The sequence below is a fragment of the Talpa europaea genome (assembly GCF_964194135.1).
Source record: "Talpa europaea genome assembly, chromosome: X".
In the NCBI taxonomy this organism is placed as follows: Eukaryota; Metazoa; Chordata; class Mammalia; order Eulipotyphla; family Talpidae; genus Talpa; species Talpa europaea.
The window spans coordinates 65,223,017-65,248,062 of NC_140081.1; the positions used below are offsets into that span (position 1 = coordinate 65,223,017).

At 37.3% G+C, this 25,046-nt stretch overlaps 1 protein-coding gene across 1 annotated transcript in view; it reads left to right on the plus strand.

The window, feature by feature from the left end:
* The window catches only part of IL1RAPL2 (interleukin 1 receptor accessory protein like 2), a gene marked incomplete at its 3' end in the record, with an annotated part of 1,022,399 nt that overhangs the window by 982,683 nt on the left and 14,670 nt on the right, over positions 1-25,046 (plus strand). Inside the window, exons 7-8 of the mRNA XM_084259248.1 lie at positions 11,286-11,431; positions 20,593-20,736. Coding sequence (XP_084115374.1) covers positions 11,286-11,431; positions 20,593-20,736 — 290 coding nt within the window. The remainder of the gene's footprint in view (positions 1-11,285; positions 11,432-20,592; positions 20,737-25,046) is intronic.

The following is a 25,046-nucleotide window of genomic DNA, read 5'->3' on the forward strand; positions in this document are numbered from 1 at the left end:
TATCTGTGAAACCATTTGGTATTTGTCTTTCAATTTCTGACTTATTTCACATAGTATAATCACCTCATGTTCCATCCATGTTGTCATGAAAGACATGTTTCTTAATAGCTGAGTTGTATTCTATTGAGTACATATTCCACACTTTCTTTATCCAGTCATCTATTGCTGGGCATTTAGTTTGTTTCCATGTCTTGGCTATTGTGAATAATTCTGCAATGAACATAGGGGTACATTTTCTTTTCAAATTTGTGTTTTCATATTCTTCCGATAAATACTTAAGAGTGGAATTGCTGGGTTATATGCTATTTCTCTTTTGAATTTCTAAGGAACGAGAACACCACACAATATAAAGTGTGCAATCTGTAAGGACTGATATATATATTATATATATATTATATATAATAGTCTTACATACCCCATTTGCATCTTTTCCTGTTACTAATATCTTAAGTTACTATGATACATATGTTGCAACTAATAGATACATTATTAGCTAAAGCTCATACTTTATTCAAGTATCCTTAGTTTCTGCCTACTGTCCTTTCTCTTCTCCATGATTATTTAACTTGTTGATACCGTATTCCAAAAGTATAGTGTTTTTACAGAAATCTTAGGCCCTGCTACTTTTCTCTAGCAGCAAAAGATTAGAGTGCTGTGAAAAAGTACAAGTCAGTCAAAATGAGTCAAGCACATAGTAAGTATTATAGGAAGTCAACTTTTCAGGACTTGAAAAAATGTCGTTGTTTATTTGACTATGTTACATTCCCTATCTCTACCCTCTCCAACACTCCCAGGGAAAAAATAAGTAAAAAATGTCCAGCTGAAGAGGTATAAATCTAGTCCCCTAAATCATCAGAACCAATTTTACTTTAATAAAAAAAAAAAGAAGTTTGGGCCTCCCCAGTGGTGCAGCGGGTTGAGTGCAGCGCTGTGAAGCTGCCCACAGCCTCTGCAGCACCGGTTCGATCCCTGCCAGCCAGGGAGATTCCCACGTGGCATGGCAGACCTCTCCTGTCTCGCCTGCTGCTCTCCTCAGCAGTGTATTTTGGTCCTTCTGCCTGTTCTGCTCCCTGCTCTGTCTCTGGTGAATTCTCTCACCCTCCCATGCCTCTGGCCTGTACCCCAGTGCTTGTATATATAAATAAATCTTTAAAAAAAATCTTTTAAAAAAAAAGTTACAGGAAAAAAAATTACCACACTTCTAAATAAAGATCCAAGACACTTCTAATAAAAAAAGAAAGTGTGCAAGCTCATATTGGTAGTGGAGGAAAGTAACAAAATTTATCTTGAAGTTTTTACAGAATCCTGCTCACTAACTAGAGGCACCTTCAGAGAAGTGCAAAGAAGGCAAGGATTCCTGGCCAAGATAAACACAAAGTTAGCCGTTTTGTAAAATTAACTGTGTCATCTGTGATCTATTTGGGAGCTTGTACGGGTATGGGAATTCCTTCAGGATATGGCCATTTATGTGAACACAGGAGTTTATTAGTAGATTCTGTCTTTCAGCCTGCAAAGCCAATGTCCTTGAAACAAAGCATGGAAAAATTTTTGCACAGCATAGCAGATTGGAACAAATCTGGTAGTTTTATCCAAAAAATTTGCTAATCATACCATTAGTTCAACCAAGAGAAGATCTACATTTTTTTCCTAGCCCACACATTTTCTCCAAAGGGAACAATTCTGATGGCAGAACGCTAAAGATGTTAAGTAGGAAATTCCGCTCCAAAAGCATTTCTGGAAACAAAATTTTTTTTTTCCCGGAAGCAAAACTCTCCTTCAGGGTATTGTATGTGCTTCATATTTTAATAGAATCATAGTTCTTGTGTTGTACACACGTGTCAGAAGTGCACTGCCCAATAGAATTAAGAAGTGGGAATGTAAAGAAATTGCTATTAAGCAGTTAACATGTGCAGAAGCAGCCACAGAGACACTGCATCTGGCTGGAGGACTAACCACGTTGCTGCTTCCTAATTTTCCCATTCCTGGGCAGCAGCTTGATCCTAGAAGTATGTGTTCCCAACTTTATCTGTTAGTATTGCCCCAGAGGAATAGAGGATTTTGCAACAGTGTACCTAGAGGGAAGAAAACTTGGATTTTTACCAATGAGGATGAAATAATGCAACTCAGATATTTAATATCTAATGTCTCTCAAACTAGTTACTGCAACCTCTTTATCCATCAGTTCCCCTTCACATTTGATCAAATCCTGAACAGGGTTTTGGAGTTATTTGTTCACTCTCTGGGTTGCTTTAACTGCCCTGGTTCCTTGTATCTCCTAGCCGGAAACCAATTGCCAAAGCACTTAAACTCCACTGTGGGCATAAGATTTCCCTTTCTCTCCCTTTCAGCAGAAATTGGCATATTCACCCCCAGTTTTTGATGTTGCTTAGAGACTGAATCCTAAAAAAATCTGAACCCAAATGTAGTATCCATTCACAACTGCCAGTTTACCCACACAACCACATCATAGCCTTTCTATGAACCCCAAAAGGTGTCATTTGTAGGGATGTTAAGGGAACTTGCTATGTGAACTAGTACAAGCTGCAATTGTGCGATTTTGGTCATTTTTATCTACCATTTTAATGTCATTGTAACAAATTGTTCTCTATAAATTCTACCATGCCATTCCAAGAAGTCAATTATTTGGAGGAGACCCAGTGGAACCATCAATAGGACAGGATTTCCCAATGTGTGACACTGTTAAAACTTAATTCTAACAGCTTGCAAAGTGGGATAAGAGAATTCATGAAAAAAGAGTTGTGTTTGGATGTCAGCATTCTAGGAAGGCCAATCTACTTCCACACTTTTATAGAACTTTCTTTTAATTAATCTCACCAGAGGCTGGGGAACTAAAAAAAGAGAGAGAATTTACTAGGGAGGTATGTATTCCACAGTGCTAATAAAAAATGCCAGAGAAATTGAACCAATCCTATTAAACAAGAAATAATAGTCTGTAAGCTTGCCTGCAAGGTTGTGAATTGCATCTGATTGTAGAAGGAGACTGCATGAATTTCAATGCAATTGCTTTGCCCCAATGGAGACTAATTTTCGATTATAAATCTCACTTTACAAATCTCTCTATCAATATCTAATGTATTTTCCTCCAGCAATACCATAAAACAGTTTACAAAATCTTTTATTATTCTTGATCTGGAAAACATATTCAATTTATCTTAAGATTTTTCAGACAAGCTCCTAAAAATGCAAATAATTTCATTTCTTTTCAATTCCTGAAAGGCTACAGTTGAATATAGGCTTTGTTTTTGGTTTCATCACTCCTGTTTCCACCACTTTCTGGCCTTCTGTTTTCATTCCTTTACCTTAACATCCTCTCTTTGAATGAATAAAATGTTCTTAACATAGCAGGAAATGTGATAAAGGTGTGAGAGGATACTATTCTTGAAATAACGTGAATCTCTTAAATACCAAAATTAAGTTCCCACTAGCTCACCAATGTTTTATATAAATGGAATCTGTGAACATGTAGTTTGTCCACAAAATATAGACCAAATTATTGAAGTCACAAGCAGCCCTAGGCAAAATGATGGACTCTGTTTTGATAACTTTCAACCATATATTTTCAGTGCTTTGAAGCACCCCACCTGCTCTGGCCTTCCCAAAATTGAGCAAAACATGTATTCACACCCCATCCTTCTCCTCCTCCTTCATCCTCCTCCACATCTCTTCTTTACCCCCATTCTCAGCTCATCCCACTGGAAAAAGGAAAACTGACCAGTCACTTTCCTTTTGGTTTAAATGGTTCCAATCTCATCCTCCTTAGATGTGAATGTAGATTTTGTAAATCATGAGGAACCTTCAATGGAAAAGTAAACTTTCTAAGCAGCATGTTTTATCTAGCACAACCTTCACTGCCACTGATCTGAAGGATGAGTTTTGGAAGAGTGATGATTCTCCCACTTATAATTACACTTCCACAGTGGATTTAGACCTAGACCTATGCAAAAAATAGTTACAATGCTACCTAAGAAATATTTGTTACTCTTTTCATCTGCTGAGCAGACACTAGCTATCCAGTCTCAAGTGTGGTGTCTTGTATTGTTCCGAGACAAGAAGTTATAGTAAACTGCTCTAGACAAGAAGTTATAGACTAGAAATGCAAAGAGTAAAAAGCAGGAAAAATAACACAAGAAAATATTGAATACCTAATAAATATTTACAAAAGGAATAACATGCATGTAATGGAAATACAAAACTGCTCTAGACAAGAAGTTATAAAATGCTCTAGACAAGAAGTTATAGTTAGTAATACTAGTAACACTGCTCCTCATATTTTCACTCCATGTATTTTATACTACATAGTAGATTGCAAGCACATTTTGGCATCCTAGATTACATGTAATTTTCATGATCAGCATCTGAGATAAATAGTATCAATTCATTTTACACATAAAAAATTTATTATTATAAACCTAACACCCCTAAACCACATTGTGATATCAATCAACATTACCTTAATAAATATAACTTTACCCCAAAAATGTTGAAGACAAAAAAAAGTATTGCTCTTTGACAGCTGTTTCACAGTTCTAGTGAAGCTGGATTGAACTCATCAAAATGCAACTAGCAAGCATTACTCTGAAAAGTGGCAAGAAAGAGTCAAAACCTGCTCAGGACTGAAAGAATATGAAACAGTTTGAAATGAGAATAAGCAGCCCTGCTATTAATCAGGCCGGGAGGACAGACAGATAAAACCAGCTACAAAGTTAACAGAAAACACTGTTTCTCCAAGGTCATACAGCAGTTGTAAAATGCCAAAATGATACCCACTTCCCTTAAGTGGCTACTGCTTTCTTACCAGTGACCTCCCAGACCTGATTTGTTATTTTCTTTTATTACTGGGAATACCCATTTGCTAAGCCACCCTCATCTTATTTGTACGCAATCCTCCCATCTCCTGATCCTGTCTTAAAAATTCTAACCAATCCCAAAATCTCCAGGACTTCTATAGACCCTCCTCAGAATCTTTCCATGGAAATCCAAATGTTACAAAAGAAGCTTTCTTACTCCCTGTAATCACTGATCCATAGTTCCTCTGGAATGTTCCATTCTCAATGCACACAGTTAATAAATCTGATTTTGTCAGATCTGGTCTTTGACTGATAAGGCTTTAATGGGGGAAAAAAGAAAATAACACCAAAAGAAATATTTTGTTTAATTAATAGGGTATTTGAAAAAAATACATTTTTTCAGTCATCATTCCTGGATGATGATTACTCATACAGAGAATAATGACCCAGAAACTGTGCAAGATTACATGTAGACATCAAAGGAAGACTCAATTTAGTTTAAGGGAACATTTATGATGAATTAATGTTACAATTAGGTGTTTTATTTCACTTTGGGGAAAATCATATCACTTTCATCTGTTTTCTTTGGGATTAAAAAAATTTCCCAGCTTTACTGATGTATGTTTAACAAATAAGAATTATATATATATATATATATATATATATATTCATGTTGTGTAATGTGATGTGATGTCTTGGTATGTATAGATATTGGAAATAATTACTATAATCAAGCTAATTAACAGATTCATCACCCTACACCCTTACATTTTGTGTGTATGAGTGATGAGAACACTTGAGATCTATTCTTCTAGCACATTTCAAATATAACTATAGTCACAATCTGTACATTAGATCTCCATAATTTATTAATCTTATAACTGTAAGTTTGTACCTTTTGACCAGTATCTCCCAGTCTCTTCCACCCTCTGCTCCTGGTAACCACCAGTCAATTCCCTATTTGTATGAATTAGACCTTTTAGATTACATATGTAAACAATATACCGTGTTTTTCATTCTCCGTCTGACTTATTTCACTTATCATAATATCCTCCAGGTTCTTCTATGTTTTCACAGAATGGCAAGATATCCTTCTTTTTAAAGGTTGAATAATAATCCATTGTATATATAAACTATATTTTCTTTGTCCAAACAACTTAGGTTGTTTCTGGATTGTAACGACTGTGAATCATGCTGAAATGAACAAGAGAGTGCAATAATCTCTTTTTGATCCTGATTTTATTTCGTTTGGATATATACCAAGAAGTAGAATTGCTGGAACATGTGGCAGTTTTATCTTTAATAATTTTAGGACCCTCTGCATGTTTTTATAGTGGTTGCACCAATAGTGTACAAGGGTTCTGTTTTCTCCACATCCTCAATAACTAAGAATTGTTCATTTGCCTTTCTGATGATAACAAGTTTTGGATCTGTGGAATAGTGTCTGTCATCAACTTTGGGAAATTCTCAGCTATTAGTACTTCAAAAGTTCTTACCTTTCCCTTTTCTCGTTCTCCTTCTTTTTGTATTTCCATTACATGCATGTTATTCCTTATGTAAATATTTATTAGGTATTCAATGTTTTCTTGTGTTATTTTTCCTGCTTTTTACTCTTTGCATTTCAAAGATTTCTATTGACATACCTTTAAGATCAAAGATTCTCTCTTGGACTGTGTTCAGTCTACAGTTGAGCCCATGAAAGACATTATTTATGTTACAATTTTTTGATTATTAGCATTTCTTACACTTTTCATCTCTGGTTTCATTACTCACCTGCTGATGTATGTATTTCATTTTTTCCTTTACAGTCCTTAATATATCTATCATAGTTATTTTATATTCTCAGTCTTGTAACTTCAAAATTTATGTCATATCTGAAAATCATTCTGAAGCCAGCTTTATCTCCTCAGACGCTTTTGTTTTCTTTATAACATACCTTATAATTTTATTGTTATTGTTCAAAGCCACATATCACATAAAAGAAATTAAACAAGTTTTCAGTGTGAAATTTTATCTTCATGTGGCTAGGAGTTAGACTTTGTATGCTTTTTTCTGTAATTGTAGGTCTAAGAGGCTAAAATTTCCTATAATCTATTTGCTTATCTCTACTGTTTTCTTTGAGTTTTCCGAAAGACTGCTTCTTAAATAGGGTCTGAGCTGTGCAGTTTTTTCTGCTAAATACCTTTGTTATCCTACAGGAGACTGATCGATGTGGTGATAAACATTCTATAATCCTATGACGAAGTCTCAGTCTTCTGTTCCTCTGAGCTATGATGGTCACAAGTACTTTTTTATCTGTCCTCCCCTTTTTAGAAGAGACTGCAAAGACTGAGGGTGCAGGAGTTTAGGTAGTTCCCTTCCCTCAGGTAGGCTAGTTTCATTAAATCCAAGTAGTTCCTGGTTCCTGCTCTGGTTTTTCTGCTCCTAGTACAATGTGATTCTCAATAACACAAATATGGGGGCAGGAGTTTGCCCTGCAACCTAAATCTTCAGGTGAATCTAAGAAGAGTTAATTGATTTTCACTTTGTTCAGCTTTTTTCTTGTTGTAAGGATGAGAGTGACAACTTCCAAACTCTGCTGTTACTGTTTTTTTTAATAATAGGTTTAAAAAAAAAAGGTTTTAAATAAAAGCTTTTGAAATTGCCGACTTCTGTCACCTAGGTTTATTATTTTTATTGTATTATCATTAGTATCATTGTTATTATTGCCAGTGTTCACTGTTACATATAACTTGCCTTCAATGTTGCAATATAAGGTTTGGATCCCAAAAGTGCTAACTTCTACCGGAGTAGAGAATTTTCACTTATAACTCAAGTCAATTATATGTACAAACCACAATATGATTTTATTTCGGAGAGCACATTACAACAATATAAGCATCCAATTCATTTGGCAGTAAGAGGGGAAGGTTAAAAACTCTTATGCTGGTGGTGACCCAGCATAAGAGCTGCAGAATCTGAAACTTCCTTTGTATGGGAGAGCAATACTGCTTCTACAGGCAGAGATTTTTGTACTAGATATCAAAATCTGGAGAAAACTTTGGAACCCAAAGAATCACAGATTGTTTTATTTCAGCTCCTATATTGGTACTGAGTTTAGAGGTGTGTTTTCGGGGCAACCTGTTAGTTTTAATTTGGGCTTGGCCTATGAGGCACAGCCAGGTTTTAGTCTATCCTTGCCTGGTATGTCTGTTATCAATGACAAGTGGTTGCGTTTTAATTGACAATTCAAGTCACTCAATCATTTTTTTTCTGAATAGTATACATTCTTTCTATTTTATTTTAGAACTTTCTGTGAATAATTGACATGTTGAATCTCTTTATATTACTGCAGTATTGCAGATACTGTCATTCTAAAATCACTACAGTTATTTTCTACAAAATAAGCCTAAGAAGAATGAAAACGACTGTCCTTTAAAGAAAACAAAGAGCATACTATCTACCCTTTTTTATTACTGTTTCTTGTTTCCCAAAGATGCTGCTCAGATTTGGTAAATAATCATTCACATTCACTATATGTATTTCCTTCTGTGGGACTGGAATTGATGAGACTTTAGGAAGGCAGAAGGTATCTTTGAAAGAGGGCTTCCACTTCCACCTGGAAGCAGCTTCAGAACCTGATAGCCTGATTTAGGGTCACTTGAAAGGATGAGTGGATGGATGCGTGTATATGCCTGTGATGAGATCCCCATTTTTCCAGTTGCTTAGCTGGTCTTATGTCCTCCACAGCTGTCCTGCAGATAAGCAGGGATTTTAACTTTATTCACCTGGATTATGACATCTGCTCAACCATTAGCTGACATACACTCACCTCTATGCACCCCAGTACTCCTTCCTCTGGGAAATCACTCCATCTCTATTGTCCCACCTCTCAATTAGTCAGATTCATACAGTATTGATACATATAATATTAATCCTTAGAATAAGATACTTCTGAAGTTATTTGAAGTGTATCTCAGGATCCCCTCATTTATAGCCTCCATACCAAGCCAGATCTTTCAGTCTCCTCACACATTCTGCAAATACCTGTCCCTATCTTCCCTCCTGGAAAACTCCTTTTTTTTTCTAGACAAAGTTTTTTCAAGCCTTTTATAGCTAATTTAGTCAAAATAGTCTCTCCTTTCCCTGAAATCCTGTTAGAAATGTGACTGTACCATCCTGCTTCACCTCATTCTTTCTATAATTTTTCTACTATGGAGAGCTTGTCTCCTTATTTTAATTTTAATGCTTCCTGGGAGCAGGTATTTTAATACTTACATTTTTCTTACACTAAATATCTAGCCCATAGCTGGGCACTTATTAGAGAATTGACAAAGAATCATTGATAGACTGTTATATATCAGCATTTGCTAGGGAATTGTGACTGCTCTGCAGAATGATTTGTAGACATAAACACCAAGTTGCTCTTTATTTCAAGAAAGCAAGTCACCTCTAGATTTTTAAGAGCTGATAATTAAGACACCTCATATATATTAATAGACAGATCATTTTTCAAGTCCTCTCTCCAGATTCCTTCTGCAGCCTGTGAGGAGCTGTTTTTGGAAACTGCATTAGAAATAAAGAGGGAAAGATTTGGTCTGGAGGGACAGGATCAGCTTTCTGTCCCATGCCTGGCAAAGGCTATGGCTGCCCTATGCATGAAGCTTTAAATTAAACTTGATTTGTGGGGCTTATGCAGCTTCTGGCACTAAAGGGGGTTCTTCCATAGTGGGTTATACAAAACTAAAAGGATCGAGTGTAGTGGGATTTACCCATGGCAGAGAAAAAATGGAGAGAGTAAAATTCACCATAAACCATAAAAACAGTAAATTCCCATTTTTCCCTTGGTTAGGTATATGGTGTAAGAAAAGAAAGGAAAACTACAACTTTATCCAGGAAAATAAAATTAATAGACAGACTACTGGTAAAGTGTGGTTAATTCTTACATTTGTCTGTTTTCAGTGATGATACATAAATTTAAATGGCAACAGAAGGAGACTTACTCAAGTTTCAAGTGCAAGTATCATCAACTCTCTGATATGTATATTATTGGAAGGGGACAGAAACAGGTTACTTTTAAAACCATGTCTATTTGGAATGTAATCTGAGCTTCAGATTCCAGTTTGGGAAATCTCTTCCACCATCCCAACTTTAAGCCTCTCCTTCTCTCAAAGAGGAGCCAGAAGAGATTAAGCCAGGCCAGTTTTAAATATCAATAAATGTAAATACAAATATTTTTGGAGGAGCCACAATATAAACAATCTATCTTTGGATAATGAAATGATGTTTAATAATAGTCCTTTGCATGTACATGGGGATATTTAATTTTAAGTCATTTTAATCTATTTTTCCCTTTCAAGAAAGTTAAGGTAATATAGTAGGTACTCTTACAACCTAAGGATGAATTAAATTAAACTGCTATTGAGTTAATGACTTTGGTAGAATTTAGCTTGAACATATAAGTGGAGACCCTCTGTTTTCCTTGAGCCTAGTTGTCTTTTACAACATTGTACTAAATGCCACTAAATCAGAAAGTCCTTCTCTGCATTCATACCCAGATGTCTAAAAAAAAAAAAAAAAAATAAGGATTACTTCCAGTGCCCCAATTTTCCATTTAAAGTATTTCATGCTTGCAAATATATGTGTTTAAAGAACCTCACCTCAGAACTTAATGGCAGAATTCCCACTGTGTGGACTTGCAATTTGCTCCTTCTTTGGTAAAAAGCAGGATACAGAAAACTAAAAGTCAACAGGTCACCCAATTTCACCTCACCCAGAAGGCAAGTGAACATTGGTGAGAATATAATTCTCCAAAGAAACAGGAGGCACACTCCTCAGGAAAGGTTCCTGGCAACTCAGCAACTCTGTGAACACTTGGCCATTCAATACCCTTTGCAGCTTCACTTGAGAAAGCAATATGAGAAAATGTCACATCGGGCAGGGATTTCTCCTATGCAGGGTGGGGGAGAAGAGAAACACAAATAGGGAGCAGTGTCAGGAGAAAGCAGAGTCATGGGGTGGGTGCTAAGATCGTGAGGGGATTAGGGCATGGGGTTCATGACTGCATTCAACACAAGAAGAAGCATAGACCCTCTTCACTGCATTTTGGGGATCCAGGGCCACTACCACCCCTAACTTACTTCCATGCTGGTGACCATTTTCAAGGCCCATTCCCTTAACTTTTTTCCCCTATTAAAACTCTAACATGACCCTATACTCCTGTAGGTTTTTTCCCCTTCACTCTTCATTTTCCCCTTCTTTGTATGGTGAAAAATCTAGTTTGCTTAGTGAATTCTTCACTTCTTTCCTTCCCATTGGATCTTCCAACCAAGAGCCACTTTTTGTGTTCTATTGTTGCAGGTCCCACACATACACCCAGCCTGACCTCCCCATGCCTACTGGAGACCTGTGTGAGCTACACAGCCGCCTGCAGGCTTTGCATGGTAGCTCTCTTTCCAAATCAAAGCAATTCAGTAAAAATTACTGTCTTTGTTTCAGACTCCTCAAAGAGCATCTTGGAGAAAAGGAGGTTGAGTTGACACTCATATTTGATTCAGTGGTGGAAGCTGACCTGGCAAATTATACCTGCCATGTGGAAAACCGAAATGGACGGAAACATGCCAGTGTACTGCTGCGTAAAAAGGGTATTTATTTGTATAACTATTATTATGATTTGTTTAGCTATTGAAGTTAGACATTTGTTTAGCTATTGAAGTTAGACATGTGCCCTGGACTTATTTTGTCACTTAGCGTAAACTTCTATTAAACATTCTTTTTAAGAAAAGGTATCTCTCTTGCTGTGGACATTAGCATAAAATGCCTATGATCTTCCATAACTTTAGGAAAAGGATAAATAAAATGAAATATTGGTCTGTATTAAATCAAGTGAGATACAATGTACCTTGGTTATATGTGTTACATAAAATTTGATAGGTATTGACATTCAAAATCCTCTCTATATTTCATCTGCTTATATCTTATATTGCTCAAATGAATTACTAAGGATTTTATTGCAGAATGAGAAACAATGTCACTTTTTAATGCCCTCACTAAAATATAAATGAAATAATGAATGGTGTCATATAATACTCTTCTAATTGTTATAATAAAGTGTATAAACAGTATTTCATATCACCTGATGGCAAGAGCCCTTTAGCAGGCATATATTTTGAAATAATTTGCCATTTATGGAGTTCCCTCTCTAGCTTTGGTTCCAGATGGGGTGGAAAACATATATAATTGGAAAACATGTATAATGGGCAAAGAAAAGAAACACAAAATTTACAAATAAAAGAGATATTTTTTAAATTAATAAACAAATAAAAGAGATAAAAGCAGGCATGGGAACAACAATCTCAGCACTGGAGGAGCTTCTGAGATTGGCTCCTATCCTGCCAGAAATTTTGATTACTGCAAAAGGGTAAATAATTTGTATATGTGTGCATCTGGCAAAGGTTTTGTAAATGTAGCAGAACAAATGTTCTCAATCAGTGTTCTTGTTGTCTAAGCTATAGAGCAGTAGAACAGACTGAATCAGCAAGGTCACTAGTTGTACCTCCGAGCCAAGATGGAATTTCTATTTTCCAGTCAGTCCTAATACTTGACCTTGAGCTGCTTCTGGGAGAAGCAGGGAAATGTTATAATTCTGAGAATAATCTTTTTCTCTCACTAGCACCATTTCTTAATCTGATGAGCTTGATTCCATCTTAGAATGAGTGTTTAAATACAAACGTGTCTTGGGCCTCCCCAGTGGCACAGCGGTTGAGTGCTGGGCTGCGAGCTGCAAGGCTGATTCAATCCCTGGCCACCTGGCGAGGGTCCCACATAGCGCACAGACCTCTCCTGCCGCTCACTGCTCCCCTCAGCAGTGTATTTCTTCAGCCTGCCTGTTCTGCTCCCCGCTCTGGCTCTGGTGAATTCTCTCACCCTCCCGCGCCTCTGACTGTACCCAGTGCTTGTATAAATAAATTAATTAATCTATAAAAACAAATAAATAAATAAATACAAACGTGTCTTGATATAGAAAGTAAAGTCAGGACACCCAGATACAGGAGACCCTGGTTCAGCAACATATTCAGCTACCAGGTTTAGTAGAACTAACTTATCTAATCAGACTCCCTTAAACTCAATTTCATCATCTAAAAATACGGCAAATGTTATCTGCATTGTAGCATCACTTTGCAGTTCAAATAATAAAGATATAGTATGAAATCTACCAAGTTCAAATTGTTCATTATCATTTGGAACTTGGATAACTTCTATGTACTTTTCAACCTCTTAGTCCATCTAGGTGAAGGACAGATAATGATCATGACCTTGTGGCAAGGATCACGGTTCCTTTCCATCTCTTATTTATGTCTACTGCACCTCTATTCTCAGCAAGTTGGGGCAGTATCTGGCGACTAACAGGAACTTAGAACACATTCTGGCTAGTGAATGAATAAAGTTCTCCTTTATTGTTGAGGATCATATACAACAATCATTGTGCTGGGTACTAGAGAATAGGTGTGGAATAAAATAAATATCCCCAATCCTAGAGTTTATAATCTCCAGGACTGTGAGAGTGTAAAGAAAGACAGACATTAAACATTCAATACAAAAATGCAAAAAAGAGATGCAGTGTTATAATTTAACCTGCTGTGAAGGGAAATATTGAGGGAGGAAGCATCCTAACATTCAGTCAGTGGCGATAAAAATACCCTTATTTGATATTTAATAATGAAAGCAACCACCAACAACACAAAATTTCTAGTGATCTAACACTAGAAACTAAGACATAACTATAAAACTACTGCTTCCCATGAATTCTGCAAAACATGTCTAAATTATGAATAACTGATACTATTGACTCATCTTTCTCATCTCTAAATAGTAGCATTCTCTATGGTTCAAGTGCCCTCTTTTCAGTCACTCCCTAAATCATTTCTTTCCATCTCATGATTTGTTTGTTTTTTAAGATTTATTTTTATTTATTTATGCAAACAAGAACTGGGGTGTAGGCCAGAGGTGCGTGGCAGTGAGAGGATTCACCAGAGACAGAGTGGGGAGCAGAACAGGTGGATCTACTGAAATACATTGCTGAAGGCAAGACAGGAGAGGTCTGCTGCACCATGTGGGTTAGCTCTCTGGCCAGGGATTGAACTCAAGCTGCAGTGGCTGCTGATAGCTTGATCACACTGAGACTTTAACCCCTGCGCCACCGGGAAGGCCCCTTCATCTTATGGTTTTGCTTACCATATATATGCTGACAACTCACAAGTGTATATCCCTAGTCCGGTCTTCTCACCTCAACTCCAGAGTTGTATACATAACTTTCTATTCAACAACTATTCAGAAACACCACTGGTAGACATATCTAGTAAGCACATCAAGCTTCACTTGTACCAAACATGATTCCTAATTTCTTCTTCCTATAGACCTGATAATCCAGTCACCTTCTTCATCTCTATCACCTTTCTTCTAGGTGTTTAGGCAAAAATCCTTAGAGTCATCCTTGACCTTTTCTGTATTCACACTATATCTAATTCCAGCAAGTCCCATGAGTCTATCTTTAATATATATCCAGACTCTGGCCACTTGCCGCTGCTTCACTGCTGCCACTCTGCTTTGTGCCACCAGCATCAGTGAGCCTCACTGCAGTGGCCTCCTAACCAGTTTTCCTGGTTCCTCTGTGTCCCCATACAGTCTGTTATCACAGGAGCTCTAATGATCCTTTTAATATGTAAGTCAGATCATACATGACCCTGATCTGAATGCTCCCATTATAGAGCCCTCACCCTTATACTTAGAATGAAATCCCAGATCCTCGCCATGGTCTACAAGACATGACACAATCTGCTGTCATTCCCGATCTCATTTTCTAGCATGATCTGCCTCAAATGTAGCATACACTAGTCTCCTTGCTATTTCTCTTGTTCACCAAGCACAGTCCTGGTTCATGATCTTTGCCCTTGCTATTTCCTCTGCCTGGAACATTCTTCCCCCAGCTGTTCCCATGACTCACTACCTCTTTTCTTACATGTCTCTGCTTAAATATTACCTAGTCCTCTCAGGCTTTTCTATATTAAATACTACTACCTATCTCTTTCCTCTTTAAAATACTTTAGCTTTATTGATGCATAAGTGACAAAATTATATGAGATTTAAAGTGAAGAACATAATGGTTTTTTGAATGCATACATAATGAAAGGATTCCCCCCCTATTGAGTAAATGAAAGCATCCATTACCTCACATATTTACCTTTTGCATTTTGGTGAGAACATTTAATTTAAGTTCTACCCTCTCGAAGTAACTTTCATGTATGCAATACAGTGTGATCAAACTATACGCACAGTATTATACATTGGGTATTCAGACTGTGTTCATCCTATAGCTGAAAGTTTTTACTCCTTTAATATCCTCTATTTCTATTTTAATATCCTCTATCCCTATGTCCCCCCTCCCCCAACCACTGACAACCACTTTTATACTGTTTCTATGAATTTGGCTTTTTAAAGATTCCATATACATGATATGTCTCTGTGTGTGTGTGTATGTATGTGTGTGTGTGTGTGTCACATCCCATTTTCTTAGTCCATTCATCTTTTGACAGAGTCTCATCACTTTCTTTTTCATCTAACTTGGCTCTATATATTTTAATATTTTTAATACATTTTCAGATCATATTACATGTTTGTTTGCTTCTTGTCTCACTCCCCCCCCCCCAAACACACACACCCATGCACATTGTAATATAAATTCCACAAGAACAGGGACTTTTTCTGCTTTACTATAGAACATAGTAAATGTCCAAAAATATTTGTTGGATGCAAATGGCTCTCTTAACTGGGATGGGAAATTTCCAGCGATAAGGAGAGGACTTATCTATGATCTTGTCTTCACTAGTGTCTCCCCTGGGTTATCTAAATGCATTTCTCTTTTCAGTGTAATGCACTTCCCAGATTAGGGGTTGAAAACTCAGACTTCAGAGACCAGGTAGATATTGACTTTTTTTTTTTTAAGGAGGTCTAGAAAACAAGATAACAAACTACAACGAAAATAACTTAGACTATGATTTTTTTAAATATTTTATCCACATTTTTTGAAACATTACATAGATCAACAAAGCCTTTTATTGGCCCATGGTAAACTGATTTGCACTCTCCATTTTAGGTAGCATTTAAATTTTTTCACCGTGCTTAACAAAAAGATGTGCTTCATCTTCTCTCGCTCAGTTTTCTTAGGCGCTCTCGACAATGTGGTGGAACTCCAGAAGAGAGCAAGAAGTCCTGTGGCCCTGCTTCAATATTTTTAACCATACTGAGCTCTGACTTGTCTTGCCAAACTCAGATATCTCATCTGGAGATGAACCTTTCAGACTTTCCCACAGCAGAGCCTGACCTCCATATTCACAGTGTTTGACCTGGAATATGAGTGTAGCTTGCTTTTTGGAACATTAGGTTCCTGGTAATCTCTAAGTCAAATATTGAAAATGCCCTAAGTGATTATTATGAGGAAAAACCTTTCATGAATCCTTCCATAAAGTGAAAAATCCTTTTGTGAAGTGAAAATGCATGTCTATTGTCTCCAGTTAAGAGGTTCAGGTTTTCTGAAAGCAAGATGTGATGTCCTTACCTGTGCATCTTTCACCTGCATCGACCACTTTCTTACTCGCTGATTGAATAGTTGCCAGTAAGTACAGATAACATTTCATTAAGAGCTCTGCCCCAATTTTTCTTTTGTGAACCAAGACTTTGATCTTATACTAAACAAACTCTGATATTTCTTCTCTACACACTTCCTTTCATACAAACAGAAGCATATCACTCAGTGTCTCTCTCTCTCTCTCTCTCTCTCTCTCTCTCTCTTTCTCAGTCTCTCTCTCTCTCTTTCCCCCTCTCTCTCTCCCCCTTCTCTCCTCCCCCATTTCCAGTGCTCCTGCCCCAAACTTAACTACAAGCCTATAAAAGAAATCCTAGGTTGAGAACCCACAACACGTTACAAATTTATAAGCAAGTTCAAACCATTCCCAGGCTTTTCTCTCTCCAGACCCTTGGCTGCAGTTGCTATCATCCCATTCTATAATATCCAATCCTTCTTTTCAGTGTGAAAAAAAGAGTCAGGTTCAGGCCAAGAAGGTTAAAAAGAAGTACACTTGTCCTTGGGTACCTAGAAAAAGTTACAACCCCATAAATGTCTGCTGCCTTGGTTATGGCTATCCTTAAGAAGTGTGTACAAGACACAATCCAAATAAAACGACTTTTACCTTTTCAGTCAGAAAATATCTCAAGAAGTATAGATCCTGCTGAGCTAGAAAATGGCAAATGAAAACAGAAGACAAAAGAGGACCCACGTGTCTTCTGGGTGATGGCAGCTCTGCTCTCTCATTATACCATGTGTGTTTCCCATTTAATGTGGTTACCAAGGCTGAATTAAAGGAGAGTGGTGAGTCTCGGAGATGAGGTTCACAGTTTTCAACATAAATAGCCATCATTAGGTAATATCTTTCAAAGACATTTTTATAAAATGGACCCCAAAACCACAAAGGTACTTTTCACACCATGGTTTTCTTCCATAAATTTACTGCTGAAGAAAGGTGTCTGCTACTTGAGAGCGCAAATTGTTCCTGCTGCTAAAGTTTTCCATCTACCTAATAGCAACTGGACCCTGTAAATAACATAGAAATGGCAAAAAAAATTCTCATTTGGTGATTTTGAAAAAAAGTTGAAAACTGTTCTGACGAGGGAGGGGCAGAGAGGCTTGCAGAGGTATGGGGAGGAAGGGAGAATGAATACTTTACAGCAGGAGAAGCAAGTTGAATCATGTCCATCAGTGCCCTAAGATCAAAGAGAGGTCAGTTCAGAGTAACAAGAATCTTGTATTGCTCTGTCAATTTAAGACTGACTGTTAAGAATGCATAATTGATGTAAGATGGTGAGAAAACAAGCAAAGATTTTGATATTGCAGCCCCACCGAGGTTTCACAAGCAAGTCTGCCCAACCACCCACATAGAGAGAGGCTCCTGGGGAGACACTTTCTAGATAAAGGGTAGATGTTCTTACTAATAGGTGGGAGGATTATTTTTTACCTAAAATTCTGTGTCTTCATTTTCAAAATGAGCACCTCCTTCAGGCAGGACAGAGTTCAGTTTCCAATCCCTACCCATATGTGTCCCCTCACAATATTCCTTACTAACATACTTTGTCTCTCACAGCAGCTCTGCTCCTTCCTTTTCCCACCCTCCCCCCTCTCTCCTTACTCAAAAAGGCTTACCTTTGTTTGTGTTGCTTATATTTCCACTCTCCTGACTGGCCATGGATCCGCTAGCTACCACTGTCTTCTCTCTCACTCCAGTCCCTTTCCATGACCAAATTCCCTCTCTCTATGAAACCTGACATTTTTCTTCATATGCTGGATTCCAGAGCACCCGTCCTTCCTCCACAACCACAGGATTCTTCAGTACCCCTTAGTAAAGTGCCTGTGATCCATTCAGTTCTTTCTTCTGCCTGGTGCATTGTAGTTTAGCTTCTGGTTTTTGAGTTGAAAGGGCAGAAGGAGCCAAAATTCACTACAAGTCACATGTTCTCAAGAAGTATTGCCAGTGTTTCTATGAAGGAACAGGGAGAAGGCTTTCTCTTGTCATTTTTCAGTCTGGGGTTGATAAAACTGTGGTATTATAAAAAGATCCTCAAATTTGAAGATAGGATATCTGGGTTCAAGTTCCATCTTGCCCACTTAGGTGTATGATCTTGAGTAAGTGAATTAAAAACTACTGAGTCTCAGATTTTTCATTTATGAATTTGGACCAACAATTCTTGCCTTAAAGGATTACTTAGAGAATAGTAGATTAGTTGAAAATTTTATCCACAGTATGTATTACTTGTAGTATATATTGCCTTTAAATCTTAAGTGTTACATTGAGCCTGACTAATATTTCTTAAACAATAAGCACACATAGAGATAAGGAAGAAGCACAGGGAGAGGTTGATGATAAGGATGTCAAGAGATCTTCAAGAGTATCTGTCTGTCATGGTCAGAAATTTGATTTTGACAGAATTGATCCATCCTGGGAGACTGATTGATTGATGTCCACCAAACTCACATGCAACTGATATATAAACTAGAATGCTGCCCCCTCTCTCAGTTTCTAATTCTATGGTAAGCTGAATTAAGTCCCTTGGAAACTATGGAATTAGGTTAAGGGGAGTTTAGCTATTCTTGTAGGCAATCTTATCTGTGTTACATTGAGACCAATGCATATCCCTGTCCCACAGTGAAGAATGTCTCTCAGATTTAGCATTTCTCTACTTGAAACTTCCAAATCTACATTCTCTATTTTCCTCTAACTTCTCATTTCTCTGAATTCCATGATAGCATCCTTTCTTTTGTTAGTAACCCTCAATTTGTTAATATCACCAATTAAGCTACAGATCACTGTTCCCTGAGCCTGGGATACATTATGTTTTGATTTAATTGTTTCAGCTTTCAGAGTTTTAGGGGTACCCCACTAAAGCAGCCTAAGACTGCTATCAGGTAGCTGGGTGTTGACTGATTGATTCACCTGGATTTCTCATTCTCTTTTTGGCCCCATTGGGTGTATTATATCACATGCATATTATAGTCATTTGTTCAAATAAGTAGGGGAGATGGATAAGCTAATTTTCCCTGCTTACCTTCTATTGAATTATGTTCTAGTGAGGTTAAATGAAATAGTTAAATCCTGCAAGCTCATTAGATTTTATTTGATTCGGAGAATAATTTTATAATGCTGTTCTCCTGTAAAATAAGACCTGTGGCCTAAAAAGAAAGATGGTAATCGTGCTGAGCCAATAAGATAATTTAACAGAAACAACAAAATATTGGCCCTGGACCCAGAAAAGAGCAGCTCTAACAGTTTCCTAAAATAGATTTAAAGCAAAGTATACAGCAGCAGATCCTTCAATAACTTTTTTGTAGGTAACTGGTTTCATTCAATGTCCTTTTGTTATAACTTTTGATGAGAAAAAAAAATTATTCCTGGCCAGAGCCACTATCTATGTGAAGTTTATACATTCTCCCCATGTCTTATGAGTTTTTTTCTGAGTACTCCAGTTTCCTCCCACATCCCAAACAGATGCATGTCTAAATTGTCCCAGTCTCTCTCTCTCTCTCTCTCTCTCTCTCTCTCTCTCTCTCTCTCTCTGTGTGTGTGTGTGTGTGTGTGTGTGTGTGTGTGTGGCCTGCAATGGAAAGGCATACTGTCCAGTTTTGGTACCATCCTTGTATTTTGAGCTGCCAGAATAATCTCTGCCTACCTGTGGCCCTCAACTGGAATAAATGCATTGGAAAATGAACAAATGAATACAAACAATTGTTTAATATTAGCAGTGTTTTGTGTCTTCATTTAGAAGATGGTGATGTTTCTATAACCAGAAATATGTTGTAGGAACCTAATTCTTGTTTATATCAATTAGCCTATGGTAAAATTGGTTTTGTTCTACTTTGTTTCACTTAAAGTGGCAGTTTCCAAAAACCTATTGATGACATTAAGTGAGGACATTTTTGTATTTGTGGAATCTACATGTGTTCAAAACAAATTGGGAATGACTGTTCCTTTTCAGATAGACAATATTTCAATAGCAGAATTAATCAAATATTTATAAGAGTTAATTTTGCAAAGATTTGTTTTACAAAAACATATCAAGGACAAAACTACTTACTGCATTAGGCAAGAATCTTCTGGAAAGAAAAGCAGAATGGATTGTACATTTTACAGACTAGAAATATGGGAAGATCCCAAGTGTTGCTGATTTAATTGCCTTTTCCTGTTTATTCTGTTTGTTCCAGATCTAATCTACAAAATTGAGCTTGCAGGAGGTCTGGGAGCAATCTTCCTCCTCCTTGTTCTGCTCATGGTCATCTACAAATGCTACAACATTGAGTTGATGCTCTTCTACCGACAGCATTTTGGAGGTGATGAAACTAGTGATGGTAAGCTGTCTCCTATTGTTTCAATTCAATTAAAAGGCAAGAATTTGTGATTATGTAAGACAATATTCCTAGTTTAAGGAAATAAATGCTGAAATGTTTAAAGAGCTATGAATATGCAACTTACCCTAAAATAATTCAGGAGGGCCTCCCCGGTGGCGCAGCGGTTGAGCGCTGGGTTGCGAAGCTGCCCGCGGCCTCTGCGGCGCCGGTTCGATCCCCGGCTGCTCCCCGGCCCCGGAGGAGGATCCCACATGGTGCGCAGACCTCTCCTGCCACCCGCTGCTCCCCTCAGCAGTGTACTTCAGTCCTTCTGCCTGCTCTGCTCCCCACTCTGGCTCTGGTGAATTCTCTCACCCTCCCGCGCTTCTGACTGTACCCAGTGCATGTATAAACAAAACAAACAAACAACTATAATAAATAAATAAATAAAAGCATGCCTCTATAAAAAAAAAAAAAATAAAAAAAAAAATAATAAAATAATTCAGGAAAACATTTTTGATTTATCTATTGAAAGAGCCAAAGGAAGAAAATATTAACAATAGGTAAATTCGGGTAACGAATACATAGGTATTATTTGAAATAGTTTTATTTTTGTAATGCTCCTATATGTTTGAAATTATTTCCATATAAAATGTTTAACAATGAGACATAGTTGGTCAGGTAATAAACAATTGCTGTAAAACCCCTTTCCCTTACTAAGAAGCAAATTAATCATTTTTTACTCCAGAAAATCCAAATTCAGTTACACATCATTTTTAAGTATTAGTAACACCAAAAACATTTGGGTACAGGGGCCTCCCCGGTGGCGCAGCGGTTGAGTGCTGGGTTACGAAGCTGCCTGTAGCCTCTGCAGCGCCGGTTCGATCCCCGGCTGCTCCCCGGCCACCGGAGGAGGGTCCCACATGGCGCGCAGACCTCTCCTGCCGCCCGCTGCTCCCCTCAGCAGTGTACTTCGGTCCTTCTGCCTGCTCTGCTCCCCGCTCTGGCTCTGGTGAATTCTCTCACCCTCCTGCGCTTCTGACTGTACCCAGTGCTTGTATAAATAATAAATAAATAAATCTTTAAAAAAAAAAAAAACATTTGGGTACAGACCATGTAAGATTAAAAGCTATGTCAATACTCTTTGTAAAACTCAAAATATATATTTTGGATGATTGTAATACCATTCTCCAAGGTAAACTCAAAAGATAGAAATTCAGAATATGGCTTATAATTTTCTTATGTTTTCCATCTATGGCTTTTGGAAATCTTACGAATGAGATACCAATAAAACATTCTATTGCGCCTCATTTCTTTGAACATTCAAAAATGACTTAATTTTTTCAAGAGAACAAGTTACCATATTTCCAATCAATAGCAAGAAATTTTGCTTCGTATGTAGCAAAGTCCTCACCCACAACCTACCGTCAGCCTTAGGGAAACGCAAATAAAGAAGTCCAAATGTAAGTCATTACTTTAAAAGGCAAGTTTAAATATTCATTTTCACTGTATTGAAATAATGAAAGTTAGAGCTTTTGTTTGTGATCATGGTCTTACCTCAAAAGAGAGGAGTTCATTTAGAGAGAGAGAGAGAGAGAGAGAGAGAGAGAGATAGGTAGATAAACAGAAGAATAGTATGGTGACTGAATGTAACATCAAAATTTTTGAGGAAACTTCAATTTTGGTCTTATTATTACTATTACATAAACAGTTATGGATTTTAATTGAATTTTATGTTTTCATAGTAAATTAGAGAAATACTATCTGATGAACATGCTCATTTTCAAAGCAGTGCATTTACCCAACAACTATACCAGCTTACTTAAAAAGCATTACAGGCCCTGACTGAAGAGAAATTAGGACCCGTTCTGACAATAATTATATTCTAACAATATATGTGAAGATGTGACCATTTACCCACCGTTTCCATATATAACAATTAATACAGAGAAATCTGACTTCTTATCTGTATACATAAAATAGATGCAATAAGTTATTGAGGAAAATATCACTGTATTCCAGGTGCCAGAAAGTGACTAAAGAATCCAGTAGGGGATGTCTATATAATAGAATATGAAAGGGAGACTCCTGTAATTCATTTGTTTTAAGTCCTGATAATAAATCATATGTTAATAATCTCCATAAGAGATAATACGATTTAGTAAGTTCATCTGCAATAATTACTTTCATCACCCATACCCAGTGATCTAGGCTAAGTGAGCAAATGCAGTATATATTTGTAAGATTAAGTTCAATTATTGGGGCCTCCCTGGTAGCATAGGGGGTAAGTATCAGTGCTATCACCTTATCACCAGTGGTGCCTGAGCTTGATCCCCGGCCAGGGAGGTGACCCACATGGCACAACAGACCTCTCCTGTCTTGCCCTGCTGCTCCCCTCAGCAGTGTATTTCAGTAGATCCACCTGTTCTACACCCCACTCTGTCTTTGGTGAGTCCTCTTACCACCCCACCTCTGACATAGATCTCAGTTCTTCTATGCTATTTTTGTAGGGCATTCGAAGGAGCAAATATTCTGCTTTGCATTGGTATGTCCAGTGAAACCCATGTGGTCAAAGATGACAATATAGAGAATGAGCATGTTGATTAGAGAATTAAATGTGTTGATTCCAAACCAATTGTTTAGAGGGAAAAACACAATATTAGTAGGAGGGGTACTTCAAGGGTTTTCATTGGGAAGGAAGAGTTAAAATATTTTTGTTCCTACATGGAGCCTTGAACCTTAAATATGTAATCTCTGTACTAGCTGAATGGAATACAAAAATAGCAAGTATGTAGAGAAGATAAATAAGTGAACATTAAGGCCCTTTTAGAAATATTCAGTTTCATGATGCCAATAGATAACCTACCAAATATTTTCTTTAAATATTTTGGCATCTCAAAAACACAACTTAGTTTTATCTGTATAATTTTTGTTCATGTTTTTCTTTGACTCAAATCTATGGCAGCATTTCTTGTGAGTTCTTATGAAAATGCCTTATTTTTTACAAAATAAAATCTATGCAACAAACTGACTTAACTGTATTTTGATATAATTCATTTCAGTTCAATACACCAACTTATGATTGCTTCATTCTTTCAACCTTTCATTTAGGCAGTCACTAAATATATTGCCTACTATGGGACAGGCACTACATGTGATGCTTTACTTATATTCTTCTTAGTGGATCAACATTACTCATCTACACTCACACATATACACACACAACAGGGACAATAGTAAGCACAAGAGCTATGACAATGAACAAGTTTACTCAATCTTTGCACTTTAAAAGTTAAGGTTTTAGCACTGCATTTAGCACAGCCCCAGAACAGGGTTATTATAAACAGGCTTTCTGATGGTGAACAGGATTAAAATGAGATTTTAAAATGGAGACGAACAGGTGTGACAACAGTAAAATTCTTCCATGGACAGTTTGGTTCCCTTCCTCATAACTTCTCTATTCATTTGGAACAGCATATTTATGATAATCACTGTGTGAGCCCTCTTCCTTATAATGTTCTGTCTTAGGGTGCTCTATTTTTCAGTTCCTCAGATTAGCTTAACCAGCATGATTTAACAAAGAGAAGAGCTCATTAGCCTTGCCCAGCAAAGTTGTGTCACTGAATTGCCATTGGTTTTAAAACCATTTTCAGGCCCTTTTAGCCTTATTTGTATCATGTTGTTGATTTTGCTCTATCCATCTTGCTCCTCTGTGTGAGCAACAGCTGTGGCTATTCATGGGGTTTTCTTGGCTCAAGTGCATTTTTAAACTGTGGCATCTGCGTCATGGCTTGCTGACTAGCTGGCATCCTAGAGCTCCTGGGACATCTGACATGGTGGCTTTGAGAACTTTCTTCCTGCCCTGCACAGCCACTATAAGCTCTTTACCTTTCATTCATCTTAAAGAAGTGTTACTGAAACCAGAACCAAGCACACCAAAATGAAGTACTTCTAGGATATTAGGTAAAATTTAGTATCCAGACACATATCAAAGGCCTCCATGTTCTTTGTCACAATTTGATTTGGGATATGGTGACACTTTTCCAGAGTAAAGTGTTTATAGTATCACCTATATTAGGATATTAGGATATAGGTAAAGCAAGGAAAGATGTAGGTGAAGCAAGGACCAGAAACATGTAGGTTTAGGCCTGGTTGGAAGACAAATAGCCATAATCAGGACAAGCAATGGGCATGAGTCTATAAGGCCTGGTCAGATGGGGGAAAGGCAGGTATTCACTGCACATGGCTAGTTCATAGTAAATGCTCAACAAATCATGATTGGATAAATTTATAAGTAGTTCGATTTGCTGAGATTTAGGAGATAGGAAAGT